Source organism: Lycorma delicatula, chromosome 10 (genome assembly GCF_047948215.1).
Source record: "Lycorma delicatula isolate Av1 chromosome 10, ASM4794821v1, whole genome shotgun sequence".
NCBI lineage: Eukaryota > Metazoa > Arthropoda > Insecta > Hemiptera > Fulgoridae > Lycorma > Lycorma delicatula.
In genome coordinates, this window is record NC_134464.1 from 113676262 (window position 1) to 113697146 (window position 20885).

General features: G+C 31.9%; 1 protein-coding gene across 5 annotated transcripts in view; it reads left to right on the plus strand.

The window, feature by feature from the left end:
• The window catches only part of LOC142331755 (enkurin-like), a 143312-nt gene that overhangs the window by 17120 nt on the left and 105307 nt on the right, over window positions 1–20885 (plus strand). For 2 of the 5 annotated variants that reach the window (XR_012758082.1, XM_075377820.1), the window contains exon 2: window positions 20670–20724. Coding sequence is in view for 1 of the 5 variants with exons in the window: in XM_075377820.1 (XP_075233935.1) it covers window positions 20670–20724 (55 nt within the window). In the remaining 4 variants the exon portion in view is untranslated. Of the gene's footprint in view, window positions 1–20571; window positions 20725–20885 lie in introns of those variants that run through there. The other 3 variants (XM_075377817.1, XM_075377815.1, XM_075377819.1) reach the window with 3 other exon arrangements.

Consider the following 20885-nt stretch of genomic DNA (forward strand, 5'->3'; position numbering starts at 1 on the left):
AACCCTCTATTGGGACTTTATATATGTAATAGCTTCCTGTTGCAGCTTCGCCCGCGCTGTATGGTACTTGCGTTTCCCGTGGCGGTTAATCTTTTTTATTTTGTGTTTATCAGTCAAGTCACCGGAAGTAGTGCAGTGAGTCACACGTACACTAACGCTGGCACTGGCTGCGGTGGTTGAGCCACAGCGCCGAATACCTTCGCACCCATTCAAAAAATAGGAATTAAAAAAAAAAACACGAAAATGGTTTTTAAATATTTACCCGAAGAGTATTTGCAAGCCCAAATCTACTAAATGTCTTGTTTACTACGGTCGGGATTCGGAAAATTTACAATAATAGTTTAAACGTTTTTTACCTTTTTTCATTCCCTTTCGAGGTCGAATTTTAAAGATCTAGAAATCGGTTTATCGACGTAAAGATTACACTCGCCAAAAATCAAATTGATCTTTAGATGTTTCTAATCAATCGGTTAAAACTTAGCTCACACAGTGATAGATAGTCACAGTTCACAATTAATTAATTAGAGTGTGCTTCAATCGGAAAAACTCCACTACTAAATTTTAAATATATATAAATATATTAGACATTTTTCGAGATGAGATATATCGAAAAACCTCACTCTCTCAATCTCTCTTTCTCTCTCTCTCTCTCTCTATATATATATATATATATATATATATACATACACAATTTACTCACAATGATGAAATTTTTTTCCTAACCAAAAAATATTCTTAAAATCATTCATTTTTAATTAAAAATTGTTTTACGATAAAACTATAGATAGGAACTTGGGAACTTAAAATCCTTTTTTACCGAACGTGTTAAAAGGGGACGATTTTTAATTCGACAATTTTTTTGTTTATTTTGGCCACTACGGAATGCATTACGACTTTTGTTTTGCCTTATACATGTCTTTATCGTTTCACCGTTCCGTTTCTTCTTTCTTCCGACGGTTGAATTTTAATTCGAAGTTTTCTTATCTCGGATGGGAGACCTTCCCGTTTGATTTTTTCCCAAAAGATTTCCCTACGCTGGATATCATCTTCAGAGATCTGTTTTTCTCGCTCGGTTCGTTTTTTAATTCTTAGAACCGAGTTGATTTAACGTTTCTGTTTTTAAAAGAATTAGAATAATTTTTATTTATCGGTCTATTTTCAAACGTACCTGAAAGATGCGCGTAAAGCATTTACATCTTGTTCTTTGTAATCGAATCTGAAAATTTTTTTCTCATATTTTATCCGTAATTTGTATTTGTATTTTTTATTTCGTAATATAAAAACATTCCGGCAGAAGCTGAATTTACTCTCTGCACACAGAAATGTTACCGTAAGGCGGGTAATCTGTACCGTTATAGAGAACAAAAGAACAACGTAAAAAAAAATATTTCCAAAGAAAATAACGCGATAATTAAAACAAAACAGACTTAATTACATCGTCAAAATAAAGGTAGCAGTAATACAAGATATCATTTCAAAGTCATCGAGCCCCTCTCCGAGTTCGACGGGCGATAAGGTTTAAACTGTTTTCTTTTTTAAGTAAATCGATCGGAGATTTCAACGTAGAAATTCTAACTACCGAGTAAATAAGAATTCCTGTAATTTAGAATTCTATTTAAAAACAAATGTTAACGGTACAAGCGACCGACGATAGGGACGTTAAATCAAAATCGAAAACGGATGTGCAAAGTCGTGAGGAAATATCCCTCTTCACCGACAAAGCTTCCGGTCTAAAAAAAAATTCTGGGCTCTCTCAAAGGAAAATTAAAAAAAAGTTATTTCAAGGGCCTGTATCGTCGGTTCTTGAAATTTTTACGGTACAAAGCTCTCGTAACTTTCTTTTACAGTCTGTAACATTAAACAGACATTACTCCGTAACTGAACTTCAGAGTTTTAACCGTTGTACTTACTGTGCGATCGTTATACAAAACTTAGTCCTCGGTTCGCTCATCGAAATTTACGTCACCATCGATGCGTTAACTCGTTAAGTTCTGGTGACCTCAGCCTTTTGGTCAAGACGTATTTAATAGATAGCTTTTTTAAATTTTGGGGAAACTGAGAACGCGAGGGCAATGTTCTTTTTAAATAAGATAACCGTATACGCGTATATATTGAGCTTAAAATAAAGTTAGGTTTGCAAAATTTTGGGTAAATTGACCTGAAAGAACTATATCCCGGCCGCTGGATATGTCGTCCCCAAACTTTTACCGAAAACTTTCCCCGTATACCTAAGTCTGTGCCGAATTTCTACAAAATCGGTTTTCCTGGTCAAAGGTATTAAGCTTCAAACACGCCAACACACGCACTTACATACGTACTAACATACGTACTAACATTACGCCCCGCTTTTTTATTGTTTTTTTTTTTTGGTGGTTCACGGGTCGTAAAACGTCGAGAAATGCAAATAAAACGTACCCCATTTTTGACCGATTAACGTACTTTCCTTCTTACACCGTATATTAAGAGCTATTATCCTAGTAAAGTAAACTGTATAATCTCATACGCTGAAAGCCAATCGATTTGGTTCTAAATGTCGTTTGAGATAGTCCAGAGTGTAAAGACATCGTGAAAGAAAGTTTTTGTCCTATCAAATACAACGGGTACGGTACAGTTTTATTGAAACTGCGTATTATTAATTGATTTCTCTTTTTTACATGTTGATCGTTGAAATCTGTTAAAAATTTACAGAAAAACAATCGCTAATCTACGAAAAGAATATACGACCCAGAGTATGACCAAGTTAAACTCCAATTCATACGTACTTCGATCTTACAGGAGTCTTAAATATAAATTCTAAGCGATCTCAGACGACACGGTATATACCGTTTAAATGAATCAAGTAACGTTTCAACATTTATAAAGAAATAAAGACGATAAGTTTATCTTTTAATTTATCGTCTCCATTTTCTGTTTTTGGTTCCTTAAATGTTTATTTAGAATTTATACATTTTATTTATCTTTTTTCTCGGTTTTAAAACCTTTCTTTTAAACTGTTTTTTAAGTTTACAGCATTTTTCGATCGGTTTTGTTTCTGTGTATAAAATTTTTTATATATAATTATGGAATATCATCGACTTAAAGGTGGTACTTAAAAGCGGAGCGCAAGTTATTCCAAACACTTGTAATATAAAATAACTCGTACCTTATTTACGCATTTAGAAACAATATTAAATAAAAATGAAAATAAAGTAAATGAGATTTAGTGCGATTAGTTTTAAAAAATTTTCAGGTTTTCCGAGATTGATATTTTTTAGAAAACTAGGAAGAATAATTTATCATCTTAAACTGAAGTTTTATTAAAGTATATTTGTGTATTAAAGTCTTTTAATTATAATAATTTCAATTTAATCTTTACAATAACAAACTTTTGTCGTCAAAAAACATAAACGTAAAATAACAAGCTTTGTTAGGCTGGACTTGTATAAGTTTATAGTTCGAAAGCGAAGTCGGATATATGTACTCCTATCAGATATTCAAATAGAAGTGAATTTAAAAATAACGACGTTACTGTGTTACGTTAAACATTGTGAAAGAAAATTTCTAATTTTATTTCTTTGTAAAATTTTTTATCAAGTGTTTTAGCACGTCTTACACACACAACTTAGTTTAAAATATATATCGCTTTATTTAATTCGCGTGGGTGTGGCGGTCCTCTGCAACGGTCGGCGCTAACTAAAATAATATAATTTCACAAATTATATAGAACAAGTTTCGCTTGTACGGTGTGCAGACCGGTGTAGCCGCGAAGCTTAACGCATCAGTCACCGAATCGACCGGGCGATCGAATTCTAAACCCGCTCAGACCGAGTTCCTTTTTTACACTCTAAATATTATTAATTTATTTAATTCTACCGCTCACCTGTGACATCACAACACAGGAGAAGACTATAACCGAATTTTACGGTACGGGTGTGGGTTTTTGCAAAAAATATTTTTTGCAGATATTGTTATTTTTTAATCGTTAACAAATACGCCTGAGAAAAATACGACTTAATCGGGCGAAAACTCGAGATGCTGAGGGTGACCTTGCTCTACAGCCTCGACTCCGTGACCTTTTAAGTTAAAAATTTAACGGCGTCAATGCCCCGTATATAGAACTTATCTGATCAAGTCCGGTTAAAATCTGTCTGATAGTTTTGAAGAAATTATGATTAAGAGGCCAAATTTATCAAATTAATTTTGATTAAGAGGCCAACATTGAACACACAAATACATATACACGCGCGCGCGCACTATCGTACAAACATCGGGAAAATTTCCATCCGCTTTTCGGTTGTTTGGGTTCCTCAGATGTCAAAACCTGAAGATCGGGTGAAAACCACGTACGCCCAATTCGGACCGATTACAATACGCTATGCTATAGCTCTGCTATACGGCTGCAATGCCCGTAAAGATAACAAGGTTAAAGAGATACTAATTAGAGTAGCCTTCTCTGAGGGCAGTGATGTTTACTAAAAAGCCAGCCCGTATATGGAGCGTAGTGAAAAGTGTTCATTTTCAGCTGAATATTAGTTGATTTTTTCTGCGGACTCGGCATGTTGGACTCGATGAAACAGACGATAGGAAACATTTCAGTGCTTGGTAAATCTGACACGGGATGCTAGTTATTCTTGAGGATGGCTCTACCATTTTTAGAATTAACTTGTGATTTATGTCAGGTCATTCACAACTTTACGCTCTTATGGAATTTAATCGTACATACGAGTGCTTAATCATATTTGCTCTACAATGTTACATTAAATATTATGCATATAATAATAATATATATATATAAAACTGTTAGAGTAATAAAATAATCTAAGAATACTAATATTGGAAATGGCAATGATCGATATCTTATGAAACAAAATGGCATTTACAATCAGTATTAGTAATATTCATTAAATTAATTAAAAACTGAAAACGTATGTTTTGAAAATTCGCTTGGTTGAATCTAAAAATTTTTTCAGAAATGTGGTTTTTGGTCATTCAATAAGGTTATAATCAAATTTTTTATATATATATATATACTCAGCATTCCTGATTCTGAATATAACATTCGATGCAGTGCAACAATTTAGCAACATAGAAACCCGGCTGAAATGTGTTATTAAGCGTGTAAGTAAAACATCTTGTTAGTATGAAACGATTCTGAGGAGGGTATCTTACATCGGGTGGACTAAAATTCTGTTTCTCTATTTACTAATTAGAAAATAGTTAATAAAGATAGGTTTTTTATTATGTCCAATTCACGTCAGAAGAAGCGGTAAAAGTGTTGTCCTTCTCCTTTTATGCGTTCAGACGGCATTTAACCGATAAAGTACATATCTTTTATTTTTAATGAAGTTTCATTCTGATTTATAAAATCAGGACAAATATTTAAAAGCTTGAAATTGTTCAGGTCATTTGTATTTAAAGGAAATACCGTGTCTTATTTATTTCAAAAAAATGAAAAATCGGAAGGCGTCAAATTACACGAATGAGGTAGCTATTCGGTTTTTCCTTCGGTGGCTTAAACGTTCATAAAAGGTTTGATCTAGTAATTCTCTAATTTAACCCCTGTTTAGCTCAAAACAAAGGGTTGTTTAAAAATAGGGTTTTAATAGCTTAAAATTAAAATTAAGAGTATCTTGCGCGATTTCGTAATCTTATTTAAATTAGGGAAATTACAAGATGGTAGAGGATTAGGTTAAGTTAGGAAATATTAGGTTAGATTAAAGATGGCGTAACCCACCGGGTTGGTCTATTGGTGAACGCGTTTTCCCAAATCGGCTATTTGGAAGTCGAGAGTTCCAGGGTTCAAGTCCTAGTAAAGGCAGTTATTACTTTTATACGGATTTGAATACTAGATCGTGGATACCGGTGTTCTTTGGCGGTTGGATTTCAATTAACCGCACATCTCAGGAAGTTGCGTACGGCTTTTTTTTTTTGCATTTCTCAACGTTTCATGGCCCAGGGATCCCAGAAAAGTGTGGGGGTAATGTTCGTACGTTTGTATGTGCGTATATTGGCACGTTTGAGTTTAATAACTTTTTAGCGGATGAACTGATATCGATTAAATTTGGTACAGAGACTATATTAGTATATATTAGGATATTCTTGGATAAAAGTTTGGGGTCAATATCTCCAGGGGATGGGATAGATAGTTTCTTTGGGGTAAACTTTCTCAAAATTTTGAGTACATAACCCGAAATTATACTAAGCTCAGTAATGCGTACGTGCTTATCTTACCGTTTAAAAAAACATTGCTTCCCAATTTCTCCCCCTTATCCCTAAAATCAACAAAACTATCTTTTCATTTATCGCTCGTTTTTTGAACGAATTTTTACTTCCTTGTACGAAGTAAAGAAGTATTGTAATAGCGAACAATTTTGGTTTTCAGATTTCATAGGAAATATTCATTTTGATCATCCGTTAATCCAGTTTGAAAAGTTTCGGCTTGACGTCCGTACGCGCGTATGTACTCGCATAAGTCAAAAACGATCGGCCGTAGGATGTTGAAATTTTAGATTTAGGACCGTTGAAACATCTAGTTTTGCGCTCTCCTTTTGAGGAGGAATAGGAATCGGCTGGAACCTATTTGGATTTTGGACTTTTTCTTAACTGCAGTAATAAGCCCTTATCGAAAGTTTTTCAGCGATATGTCGTAATCGATACTTATTTTCATCGGTTGCAGAGTAATAAGCAAATAGAATTTTAATTAATGAAATACTTAGTCTTACAAGCGGAAGGCACATCGGTTCAAATCGACTTTATCTCCTTTTTTTTAACTTTTTTTTAAATTTAAATATATTGATTTATTAATAATTATTAACCTCTGATTGTAAAAAAAATTTACAACAAATAATTCAATAATAACAATAAAAAAAATTTATGAAAAATATCAGAAGTTATTAATGAAATAAAATACGTGTATATGTAATTTAATAGGCTTACAAGTAAGACAGGTGGTGTCCACATCAGATTTTTATCTTTTCGACTTCGTAAGCATAGTAGTAGTGCAAGTGTGACAAGTGGCAAAAAAAAAATTGTAGGCGATATTGGTGGTGGGGGAATCGATCGAACTATAAAAATATCAAATTTTGGATTTTAAAAAAAATTTTCTTTCACCGGTTGAAATTTTACTGCCCAAATAATATATATATATATATATATATATATATATATATATATATAATGAGTGTTTTATTATTTTTTTTATAAAAGTACTGGAGATGGACACTGCATTCTCGTCTCGCTTCTTAACTGTTTTGCAGATTTTCTTTTCGGTCTTTTATTTTAAACCCAAGCTACCTGAGTTTTGTGCAGATTATAAATAATTTTAAATTCTCTATATTTTAACCTTATATTCTTTACAAGTTTTTAAGTCTTCTTCCAAGGGATATTTCCAAATACCTACTTAACAAATTCCATGTACGTTGCTTTACTTATATTTATCCTTCTTTACTAGATCGATTTCAATAATTAAAATCGTCTTTCTCTTTTTTCAAACTAAATAAATTTTCAACAAACATCGCATCGATTGTAAATATTTCTACTTTAAGTAAATATAAAGTATAAAATAATAAATACTATCAGAAATGTATATGCGATTTTACGTGAAATAAAAATCATCGCTGAAACAATTATTATCAAGATAATAAGGTGTGAAGTAGTTTCCCGTTGCTTTATCGAATAGAAAAAAAAATACCCTGTAGCACATCCGTATGTAAAGCCCGCTAAAATGCAAGAGACGTTCGTACTGTATAAGTGACGTCTTCATTTTGTTCGCCGCAGACTGACCGCGTAGTAAACATCAATATCTTCAGAGAAAGCGACTTCAGTTGCTTTTTCTACGTTTCAGCCGTAACAATCGATGAGACAGATAGTATAAATCAAAAACTAAGCGAGCAGCGATCTTATATAGAGGCTACTTAGTAGGGGATGACAAATCTTACTTTAAAATTATTTCGACTTAATAAAAAAGGGAAGTGGTGACATCGAAGAAGAAAACCGATCAAGTAGCTTCCGTAATGAAAAAATTAAACCGAACATCGAGTTTTCGATTAAAATTAATTATATAAAATATCGTTTAATACATCTAAACAAGTTATCGTTATATGCAAAAACTATCTAATGTGTTTTACAGCTAGTTTCGTAAGCGGTCCTGCAATACCGCTTAAATAACTGCTCAAACGTGAATAAAAAAATAAATATTAACATTTGCTTTTTTCACAAAAACATTTTTGGACGAGACTACTAATTTAGGGTGTACTGAAAGCCGATTTGGAAACCGTCCTAAAACGATTCGAATCGATCGAATGAAAAATACTACAAAAATAATAGGATTAAATTTACGTTAAATAAAATAATATTAAATAAATTTAAAAGATTTCTGTTAAACAATAACGGCCTTACCCGCAGGCGCTGCGTGTAAGGCTAGAGCGGTAAGGTATGCGAGCATCTTGTGGGAAGATAGACCGATCATTACTATCAACCGGTAACAAACAGGATTCCCTGGGGCGCTGTTTTAGGAGGTGCAACGGGGTTCTCTTATAATATCTCTGAAAACAATCGTCCGAATTCAAAATTCTAACGGGGCGTTTGTTAGTAGGTCGAAGGCTAACATTTGCACGCATCAGGTACACTCTCGACCTAACAGATCACGGCGATTCGGAAATGTCGATGTAAATTCCCGCTCTTCCGATTTCCAAACTTCAAACGGGGTATTTCCTCCCGAGATATTTTTCAACGGATATATGTATGCACGTAATGCTTGTCTGTTTGTTCCCCGATCACGCGAGAACAACCGACCGATCGCTTTCAAATTTGCAGGATACATTTGTGATATTCCAACGAAGGTTTTAAAGACGTAGACCGAGGCCCTAGCGCCCTTAGAAATAAAGTTGTGAAGCGAAGATATACGTTAAAGAAAAAAGAGACGGTAAAAGAATACACTTCATTTACGTTCATACATATCATCCTATGAAGTAATACCTTACGTTAGTTCCGGAGGCTAAACAGAAAAACGTTACAATTATTCTGGATTCTGTAATTCAGTTTCTTTTTCGTGTTTCTGTAAAGCCTGAATATTTATATTGTTACTTATGACTATTATTCTCAACCTTGAGGATAAACAACTGAGCAAAGATGAGGGTGGCGGAACCTTCTGGATAGACGGAAATGGCGAGTGACGTCAGCTCTGCGCCGCTGAGATAGGCCCCCGAGGAGCTCCTGAATTGACTCCGAGGGTCCAGGTTCTGGCTAGCCGGGGCGGTTAGTATCTACGTTTATGTATGTATGTGTGTAAAAACTGAAAAAATGGAAAAAATAAAGCTAGAAGGGAAGTTTTAAATTGCGATAAAAACAAAATTCCTAAAGGTTTATGAATGGACTGAAAAAATATTTTTAATCTAATTACGTTTTCTTTATATTACACTTATCTTTACCAATTCCGCGCGCGCAATACACACACACACACATTATATTTATATTTGACGGACATTATTTACGCTTTACAGCATATAAATCACACAAATAATTATAGCGTCATACGAAGTTAAACAAATTCGACAATACAATAATCTCATTTGATAGATTTATTAATTTTTTTTCTCGATGTTTACTATTCCCAATCTTATATGACTATTATTACCACATTTTTATTTTAAACGATATAAATAAGAAAAAAATGATCCGTTTAGAAAAATACATACACACTGCAATTCCTTTGTAATCAGATATATATATATATATATATATATATATATATATATATATATACATATACAGTAAATTTGTATTTTTATTTGAAAATCCTTACCCTACAGATTGATCTTTTGTTCGTGCGTTAGGGGTGATTAGGGAAGCTTAACCCAGATTTTTAACATCCTCCTCCCATAGATTTTTGAAAAACTCAAAAAGTTTTTTAAATGCATTTTTCTCTGAATTTATGCATTTTAGAGAAACGTTTTTCAAACAAAAAATGTAGAGGACATTCTCTTTTACAATTAATGTCTTTGAAGTTATGTCGTATAATTTGAAATTGAAATAGTAGGTGGCGCTGAAGTTGTAAAAAACGTGTTTTTTCGTGTTTTTCACCGGAAAAAATTGTTTTTCGTCTGTATTGCATTTAGTAAAGTTGTTAATCTCAAAAAAACACGACTTTTATTTAGATAATTTTCTTGTACGACTTACCGTTTTGGAGCTGTAGCTTGTGAAAGTGTGAAAATGTCGTGAATCGGGCACGTGTTCGAAATCGGTCTACTAGTTTACAACGTTTTTTTTTTTTTACAACTTCAGCACCACCTAGTATTTCAATTTCAAATTATACGGCATAGCTTCAAGGACATTAATTGTAGAGGAGAATATCCTCTACATTTTTTGTTTGAAAAACTTTTCTCTAAAACGCATAGATTCAGAGAAAAACGCATTTCAAAAACCTTTTGAGTATTTCGAGTTTTTCAAAAATCTACGGGAGGGGATGTTAAAAATCTGGAGTTAAGCTTCCCTAATCACCCCTAACGCACGGACAAAAGATCAATCTGTAGATAAGGATTTTCAAATACAGCCTGTTTCGATGACAAATTGTCTGTACTAATACAGAAATTCACACGTTACAATATGTTAATAAAATAAAAAATCGTTTTCTCTTATTTAATAATGAATAATATTTTCACATATTTTATAGCCCGAGAATCAACGACAGTAATATGCACAATTTATGCCTAACAACTACGGAAAACGTTCTTGTTTCCCGTCATCTGGAAATAAAAAATTTCATTCATTTGTTTATACGTTCAACTAACTTTACTCGTATCTTATAAGGAGATTTAACTATAAAAATACCTTATAAATCGGTTAAATTGAAAAAAAATGTAACTTGTATCTTAAGTAATTGTTCGTTTCCATCAAATAATATTTGCGTTTTTATCAATTTTTTTCTTAAATTGTAACGTAATAAACTGAAATTGTACGTATTAATTTGTCTCTAATATAATATATAAATATATATATCAAAAATTATCTGTAAGAGTATAAAGGGATCGATCAACATATCAGCGTAGAAAGAGGAAATAAAACCTTTTTACAAGACAATGTTTTTTTTGAAAATGAAACGCAGGATATTAAACAGATGATTTCAAAATTAGAAAAAATCGAGCGAAAAATGAATCTTCGTAAAAAAAAATAATTAAAAGCGATTGAATATATCCATAAAAGAGAAAAGAATTGAACGATACTTTAATAAAATTGTAAAAAAATGAAAATCGTGAAATAAAATAATTACATGAGAATAGCAATAGTTAAGGAAATATACGGCTCAAGTGTGTCCCAAGAAGAATCATCCGATTTAAATCGTATGTATTTTGAAAAATATGGAATATAAAAACTTAAAATTAATTTTGTATTAAAGGTTTATTCGTAAAGTTTCTTTACATACAAAGTCATAGCTGCTCAAAACGCATCCCTTGGGACGACGGTGTACGGTATCTTTATTTTTTGTTTGAAGCACTTACCATAAGCTACCCCGGTAGCTCACCGCCTCTAGAATTCCTAGGCCTTTACCTGCAGTCCTCAGACTCAGACTTTTCGTGTTGTGGGACTTACCACGCTAACATGTTCCCCCTTCCGTTATAACTAATCCGAATCGACCTCTAGTAGAGGGAAAAGTCGGTTTTCAAGCGTATCGAGACACGTTGTTCCCACAAAAGTGTTCTCTAAGAAAAAAAAATTGACCGTTCACCTTTTCCCCCGAAACCGCACAAAAAATATAACTTTGGAAGAGTCTCTCTCATGCTGTCCAAATTCACGCGGCATCTCTCCGTACCCCGTCATTCTAATATCGATCGTAGCGGTTCACCTTCCCGCTTAAATGAAAAGTAGCATCGTCATTAAACACTAAACGCGTTACAAAATAGTCATCTTCTTCCTCCTCCGCCTTATTAAGGACGAATTCACAAAATTCCACTCGTCGGTGTTTTTGGTGTCACCTTCATAAAGAGATTGCGGTAACCGAATCCTGTACGGTTTCGTAAGCAAACGACACACAAAACAAACCGGATAGACGTTCTGAGAACGTTTACTTTTCTACCGGCACGGCGAGTTTATTTTCGGGGGCTGCTTGAGAAAGTCAGAAGGATTCGTTCCATATCGTGGTCTGACACACAAATAATCTACATAGTCCGCTTGATTTCCCTTACGTAGACAACCCGTGTCTTTAAATCGTCTATACGAGCCTAATTCTCTTAGCGGAAGGACGTTCAGCGCCGTACTCGCTATGGAAATCACACCGAACAGTAAATACGAACTCACGCTGTGTGAGAACAAGCGTGATTTCTGTCGTGAAGTCGCCATTTTTTCTAACGTTGAAGCGAACGAAGTTCTGGAGCTACCCGGCGGCAACCTCGTGAAATTCGAGAGTTCCCGCTTTCTAACGGTACTTTGCTCGATCAAAACGGACTAAAAGCTAAATAGTTATGAAATTTCAAAATCGGATGATCTTTTAGAAACGCGCATATTATTTAACGGAAACTGTACTTACGTAAGAAGATATTAGAGTTATAGAAGCATCTTATGTAAAGTTATGTTTGGAGTATGCGTAAGTACGGATGAAACACTGAGACTAAGAAAAAAAAAGAGGCTTAGGAGATTTCAAATGTGAAATTGAAGAAAAAGACAAATTAACAACGAATCTGAAATCTTAAGATCTGCTGTCTGATGAAATAAGATAACAAAATGCGTCTCAAACTTGACTTCCGTAACAGAAAGATAATGAATATCTCAGCTTTTCGTTTGGAAAGTACTGAATTCAAATTCCGGTCAGGATCGATTTTTTTTCGTATAAAATTTCAATCGTTTATTTTCACGCTTATATAGCTAATTAATTTATCGACTAAAAAAATAATAAAATCTTGAAAGTAGAATCGAGAGTAGTATCGACGTGGTAAATTCACCGGAATAATGAGTACAAAACAAATAGCGCAATAATCTTCTTATCGACATAGATAACAAATTTTTCAAAATTTGGGAGATATAGGAGAGGGGTCTTTTAGTTTAATGAAATATAATCGAAAAAATAATCGGTCACGATTTATTTAATGTAGAAATGAATTTACAAATAATCTACATAGATAATCTATAGTATTTAATTTCCGATGAAATATAGCATCTTTCATCAGAAATTCCAGTACCTCTGTTTTGACGCGCTTCATTTCATACAGAAGAAATTTATAAATTGAAATCGCTAGAAATTAACTTGAAGTTTTCAATTAGTTATCATTTTTTATTTTAGCTAGTATTTAACGAAGAATTCGCTAATTAACTAAATTACATTAAAGCGGTTGTTTTTGAGAAAAAAATTACAGCATATATTTAGCATAACATCGATTATGTAAAATCAAAGAGTGCGCCTAAGAAGTTCTGTTCCTATCCGGATGTAATTAAGTATAAAGTTGTTTTCGTCTAGACGGTAAAATTATTTCAGACGGTGACAGGACAACAGACCTGTATTAAATCTACAAATATTTTGCACTGATAATGCATTATACAATTAATATCAAGAAAGGTTAAGGATGGAAATACATCGATAAAAAAATAACTCTTATAATACCGGATAAATCAAAGAAAATAGAGGTAAAACTTTAATTAGAGCGACATATAAAATAAAATTGAATGCGGTGAGTCTATATTAGTTCTTAGAAATATTAAATATCTGCATCGATGATCGGTAGATTAAATAAAATTCAAAAAAATAAACAGCTAAAAGGCATTGAGCGCATATTACACAGCGATGAAAAAAACGAATTAAAAAATCATTGAAAACGGAATATTATTTTTTTTCTGTAAAAGAGAATAATTTAATTAAATTAACGGGGAAAAAGATTTAACTAGATCTTATTAAGAACAACAGCAGAAAAATAATTACTCCTTTCTTGTACTCCAAAGAACAAGTAAACAGTTCTATAGCCCGATTCGATAAAATACAGGTAATTTTGTTTTTTTTTCTCTTTAGAATAAGTGACTACCGAATAGTGTGATGTTAAATAAAAATACAAGGATAAATTAGAATTTATCGTACAACGGTAAAGATGTTTGTTACTTACGAGCGAAAAAGAAAGAGCACACGGGATACATTTGTTTCTTGAAAGCCTTTCATTTTGATGAAAAAGGAATGAAATAAATTTTAATCGATACATTTAGGTGATTTTTCTTACTCGTCAGATTATTTTTTTTACAGAAAATTCTGCGAAGAGGGTTAAAATTAACGATAACATTTTGAGGCAGATTATTAATAGGCGGTTAAGAAAAGCAAAAGAACTAAGGGGGTTTCCTACGTTCTATAATTTGGAGTAGGGATGTTATAACAGAGAAATAAAAAATATCTGATGTCAGTAATGTGTGACCGTAATCGGTTTTAAGTAATTCCTTTATTATCGTAATAGCTATGACGACTTAACAATAAGTCATAAATCTTCGGTAGAGGGACGGCTGAGAAGGTTAATCTCAGGTTAGGAGTTTACCTCCTTTATAACTAATTACCTAAAAGGAGGAGAAAATACACCTCGTATTGTTTGCTTTCATAAGACTATATTTACATTAAATATATTTCCTAGATAGGCTTGACGTTAAGATTAATTATAATTTTTACGTTCGAAGAACCAGACATGGACACTAACATCACAACGCAGTGATGTTTACTAACCCACCGAATCGGTCTAGTGGTGAACGCGTCTTCCTAAATCAGCCGATTTGGAAGTTGAGAGTTCCAGCGTTCAAGTCCTAGTAAAATCAGTTACTTTTATACGGATTTTAATACTAGATCGTGGATACCGGTGTTCTTTGGCGGTTGAATTTCAATTAACCACGCATCTCAGGAACGGTCGAATTGAGACTGTACAAATACCTCATTTACAGACACATATCTCTCTGAAGTAATACCTGGACGGTAATTCCCGGAGGCTAAACAGGAAAAAGAAAGAAAAAGATGGGTTACCCGAAAATGTTCGTTATTTATAACGAATCCTACGATTAGCCGTAGGATGTTGAAATTTTAGATTAGGGCTGTTGTAACATTAATTGTGGACCACACTTTTCGATTGCGATCGAAATTAAAATAAAATTTTAATTTATGAAATGTTTGGATCTTAAAGGGAAGGCTCATCGATTCCAATCACACTTCATAACGTTATATGTTTTATAAGTCCGATTCTTTGAGAGAATAAACACGTATAAAATTCACTGGAGCGAATATTTGTCAGATAAATGTATTTCTCTTATTTCATATATATATTACATACACACAAATACACACTCATACTCACAGTGCAAAAAAAATAATCCTTGTTCCATTATTGAAATTAAAAGGAAATTTTAAATAATAATGCTCTTTAAACATTAATAACCAATTTTTTTATTTGGGCTGAACATAAACCACAAGATAAAATTAATCTTGTTTTAATGAATGAGTATAAAAATTGTAATAAATTTACAAATTAATACCATTAAATGATTAAAAAAAAAAGAAATTAAAAATTTATGATTAATGTAAAAATATTATTAATTTTTAACTACATAGAATCTGATGTTGACAACACATGATTTTTTGTACGCCTATTAAATTACACTTACACTTTTTTAAAATGTAAATACGTAAAATTTTATCTCATTAATAATTGTAGATATTTTATCTTTTTTTTTGCTATTGATTTATTATTCATCGTAATTTTTTTTTTTATAATGAAAGGTTAATAATTATTAATAAATTTAAAAAAAATTAAAAAAATGTAGATGAAAAAGGAGATTTTAACCGATGTCCTTTCCTTTTTTCAAATATTTCATTAATTAAAATTTTTTTTTGCTATAACTGGAACAAATGAAAATAAATACCATTTATGATATATCGTTGAAATCCTTTCAATGTGGGCTTATTACTGCAGTTAGAAACTAGATTTTGGTCTTTTTTGGACACTTTTGGTACAGTGGATTGCAATCAAAAGGGGAGGTGCACAAAGAGATGTTATAACAGTCCTAAACACAAAATTTTAACGTCCTACGGCTAATCTTTTTTGACTTATGCCAAATACTTAAGTACATACGTACGTACAGACGTCACGCCCAAAGTAGTCAAATTGGATTCAGGGATGGTCAAAATGGATATTTCAGTTGAAATCTGAATATCGTAATTTTTCGCGATCACAATACTTTCTTACTTCATACAAAGAAGTAAAAATGAACTAAAATTAAAACGTGAATTAAGAAACTATTTTTTTATGCATTTTGAATTATTTATTTATTAACAAAATGGATCACTTTTTACGTTTTTTTTTATTTTTTAAGATAAATTATCTCTAATCTTACATGTTACATGTCATCTTACAAGTTTTTTGGAAATTTTTATTAAATGACTTTTTATTATAATTTTTTTAATGAAAAATACACAGAATATATATATAAACCGATCGAAAATATTTTTCATTCTATTTTCCTGGCATACATCTAAAGGTATACTGAAAGAAGGAAAAGTATGGTAATCAGTCAAAAAGGTGTGTGATTTTTTTTTAATTTCTCAAAGTTTTATGTCTGAGGAATCCCAAAAAAGAAAAGATAAAGGGTTTTGAGGGGGGGGGAAGTAAATTTCGTACTTATGAACGTGTGAAAAAAATCATTTTATTCCATTGTTAGTCGCTTTTAAAAAAAAAAGTAAAGAAAAAGAAAAACGTTTTGAACCAGCATGCCGGTTCAAAATTTGGATGATTTGTTTGCGCTTTAATATGAGGTACATAGTAGCAGGTCGTTTGGTTTCGCTATTACAAAGAGACGGTTCACTATTGTTTACTAATTTTGACTTACTGAATTTGAACCGCAGTTCTGCTATGTCAAACATTAGACTATGCCAAACAACTTCCTGCTAGCCGTGCGTGATGACTCAATCCGCCACTGTTACCATCTATCTATACAATGTTTATTTTTTTTTTTTTTCGATCGATGAAATAATTCACCGCAAAATCTTACAAAGAAACTTCTATTGCGGGAACGTGAAAATGGAAATTTTCAGTCGCGTATGAAAAATACCGTATCTGGCCGGGATTAGAACCCGGTACTCTGAATGAAAGGCCGAGACGGTACCGCTCAGCTACGGAAATCGAGTAATTAATTTTATTTTTCACTTTTAAGTCGGTTCAGCTATTAATTACGTTTTGATTGTTTTGTTATACGCTTACCATAACTAGGCGGGAATTCAACCCACGACTTTCAGTGTAACAGAGGAGCAGTTCTTTTCCCGTTGTTGCAATTTTCATTCGTTTTACTTATTTAATTTTAAATATTTAGTGATATGCGATATCAAATTTCTATGCGCGCGCGTGCGATTGTTTTAATGTGCACTTTTGTATTAATAAAAAGTCACCTGATTTGAGGTTTGTCCGAAATGGAACATTAAATAAACGGTAACTATCAGTTCTATTTTATTTATCGTAAATACAGGGTGATTTTGGGGGAAAGGGAAATAATTTGGGAACCGATTATAGATCTTGAAATAAAGGAAAAAGTTCACATACAAACATATGTCCGAAAACGCTTCTTTGTAAAGTTTCGCTAGCGTAGATTTCGCTCGGATTTCAGTTCCCCTGTGAAATAAGTCATACTGAAATTTTTAAGGCGTTATATAAGGGGTAAAATTGATCGTATCTTATGTTTTTTGACCTGAAAAATAGAATAAAAAAAAACAGTACTATCATCCCTTATTTTCACGATATCCAGAGTAGAACAGAAAAGTTCAGTGACGAAAAACACGTTTTTTTAGGTTTGATGTAGAATAAATCTGTTAAACAAACATGTAGTTTAATTCTGAGAAAATCTTTGTAATATACTCTATGGAAAAAACTTTAAGGATTAGTAAAAATAAAAACAACCGTTTTCTTTTTTTTAGTAAAATACGTTTAACCTTTGAAAAATTAAAATAATAATTTTAATTTACTTTAAAAAAAAAATACTCGCTGTGGTTTATATTTTTTCTCTCTCTCTCTCTCTCTCTCTCTCTCTCTCTCTCTCTCTCTCTCTATATATATATATATATATATATATATATATATATATATATATATACATATACATATATATAGCAATAGCGAAGCATTGCCGGGTCTACTCGTATTTTAATAAAAATTAAAAAGCAAAAATTGTAATTATGGAGTAACAGATTTCATTTGCTCGCGGTGTGTGTGTGCGTGCGAAATCTTGCATTACTGATAAAGACATTACACAAGATTGAACATTAGATTTGATTAAATAATAGAAAGCTTCATCAACCGCATCTGTATCACCGGTATATTAGATCATTCTAGTTTTGAAGGTATTTTTATTGTAATACTTCATTTGTGCTAGATTTTTAAAAAAAATCAGTTGATTAAAGCGAAATGTTTCATGATAAATAAATGTAATAAAATAAATTTCTTGTAGTAACAAATGCTTTAATAATAAATTAAAAAAAATAAATAAATGAAAAATAAATAGTTCAAGAGTTAATGATAAAATAATACCATAACATAATTTATAAAATTGTATAGTTTATACGTTGACAGAGGACTTTTGCTAAGAGGAATTTTAGAGGTAAATCTTTTTTTATTTAATTTTTTTGGGATGACGCATCTAGTGAAAACATCTGTCAGTCTAACTAATGCGAGGGGGATAAACAAGCGCAGGTGGCTGGCTTCCTTCGCTCTGATTGGCTACCGTCAGACAGTTCTGGTCAAGCGTTGTACAATTCAAATACAACCGTAAACATGTGTACATGTGTGTGTGTGCGTACGTATGAGTATTGCTGTGCGAGTAACACGTTAATATAGACGTTTTCTTATAAAGACATATTTCTTATATAGACGTTCGATATAATTAAATTAAATCAAGATTTGTCGATTATTTTATATTTATTACATTTTATTTAAAATAATAATTAATCTCCCTTAATATTTATAATTTTTTTTTTTTTAAATATTACGATAAAGTTTATCTGTTTTGTAAAGTAATTTAAAAAAAAAAGATTCTAATATTACATAATAACAGATAAAATTTTTCCAGTTTTATTTACAATTTGACCTCGTAATACCTTACACGTGTATTTTAACGAACGAAGAATACGGTCGATAAAATTAATGAGTTATTAAAAAAAAGTGAAATTTTTGCCAGGAATCAAACACGAGACCGGTAGATTTAGTAGCCAACATGCTAACAACAATTGATCGACGGATCGATCAATTTTTAATATGATATAACGTTATAAACTTATTTATAAAATGTAATACAGCATTAAAGTGTAAAAAAATGAATATGTAAAACTTGTAATTAACTCGATTATATTTAAGGTTCTAATAATAAAAGTAAGAGACGTCCACATAAATACAATGTTGAGTTAGACGCTATAAGCGACCTGCTTTATGTAATCCTTTTATGTTTATAAGAACAGAAAATATAATGTTATTTAATTCTTCAACTAAACCGTTTGCCGACTGATCTCCTAAATGGAATCTTCCGGAAGGTCCCGGGTTCGCCGTTGGAATTTTTAACTTAATTTAATATAATGTACGTTATAGATTTAATTATTTATCAAAATATGAGTTATGTTGCAGCATGTATTTAGTGAAGCGTTTAGCGTTTAGTTTGTCGGAGAGGAAGGGCGGTGTTACCTCGACAGCATCACGGCTACCAACGGTTGATAAGTCGCTCCACATTATCTTTATTAATGCTATTCCTTACACATATTAGTACCTAATACATTTTTATATTTATTTATTTGTATCGGCAATAGACCGACATCCGGTTCGTCTCTTACGTTTATTTTTAATTTTAATAAAGCGTATATAAAAGCCAATTCTGACCGGAATTCGAACCCAGAACTTTCTGTCTACCAGTACTACCTACAATTCTGGTAATAATAACTAATAGACTTACTTACAGGGCTTTAATGAAACGCTCCTGTAACCAGACGGATAAATGAATGATGGACTGTATCGAGCGGTGACCCGTACGGACTAATAAGCTACGCATCTGTTGTCTACGCTGTAATATAAAAAAATGTATAAAATGTAATATAAATGTAATGTAAAAAAATAAATACTTCATTTTATTTTGTTTGAACAAAATTTTATTCCAATAATACTAGTATAAAGGATCCTTTAATTAAAATAACTAACAAAAGTAAATTTATTTGAAAATATTCAGCGATTTACAAAGTAAATGTCCATGAACTGGTAAAATTATTGTTTTCTATTTTGTATGAACCGTTTAAAACGGTTTACTTTAGAGAAATATAAATGTTTAAATTTTATAACCGATTTATTTAAAACTTTTCTCGACCTCTGTAAATATTAATTTTATAATATCGCTGTAGGTGGTTAAAGTAAATATCTCTCTCTCTCTCTATATATATATATACACAAGCATTGCCGGGTCTGCTAGTATCAAACAAGTATGAACACAGTGGTCACGTACAAGTGACCACTGTTGAAATCATTACATATAATATCGTCTGTTTTTTGTTTTGACTACTGTCACTTTTAACTGAAATTTCTTTTTTGTTTTGCACAAGCGGCAGTGTAATTATAAAAAGAGTTTTACTTTAGAGTACATATATCTTATATACATAACTCTTGAACAAATACAAAAAAAAAAAAACATGTTACTATTAGATCTGTTATAATTTTCTTTTTCTGTCGTAGAGTATGCTCAGAGCAGAGAATGAAATAGCACGTACCTCACTCGATCGCGTTGCAAGTAAGTTTTTAATTTATATTTTGCATTGATTTTATGTTTATGTTTTATGTTATATTTTATGTTTACTAACCAAAAAACGAAACAAAATACACACTAGAACCGTTTAAAAATTGCCTTCTAACTGTTGTAAATGTTTTGCAGCTTAATTCGACAAAGAGTAA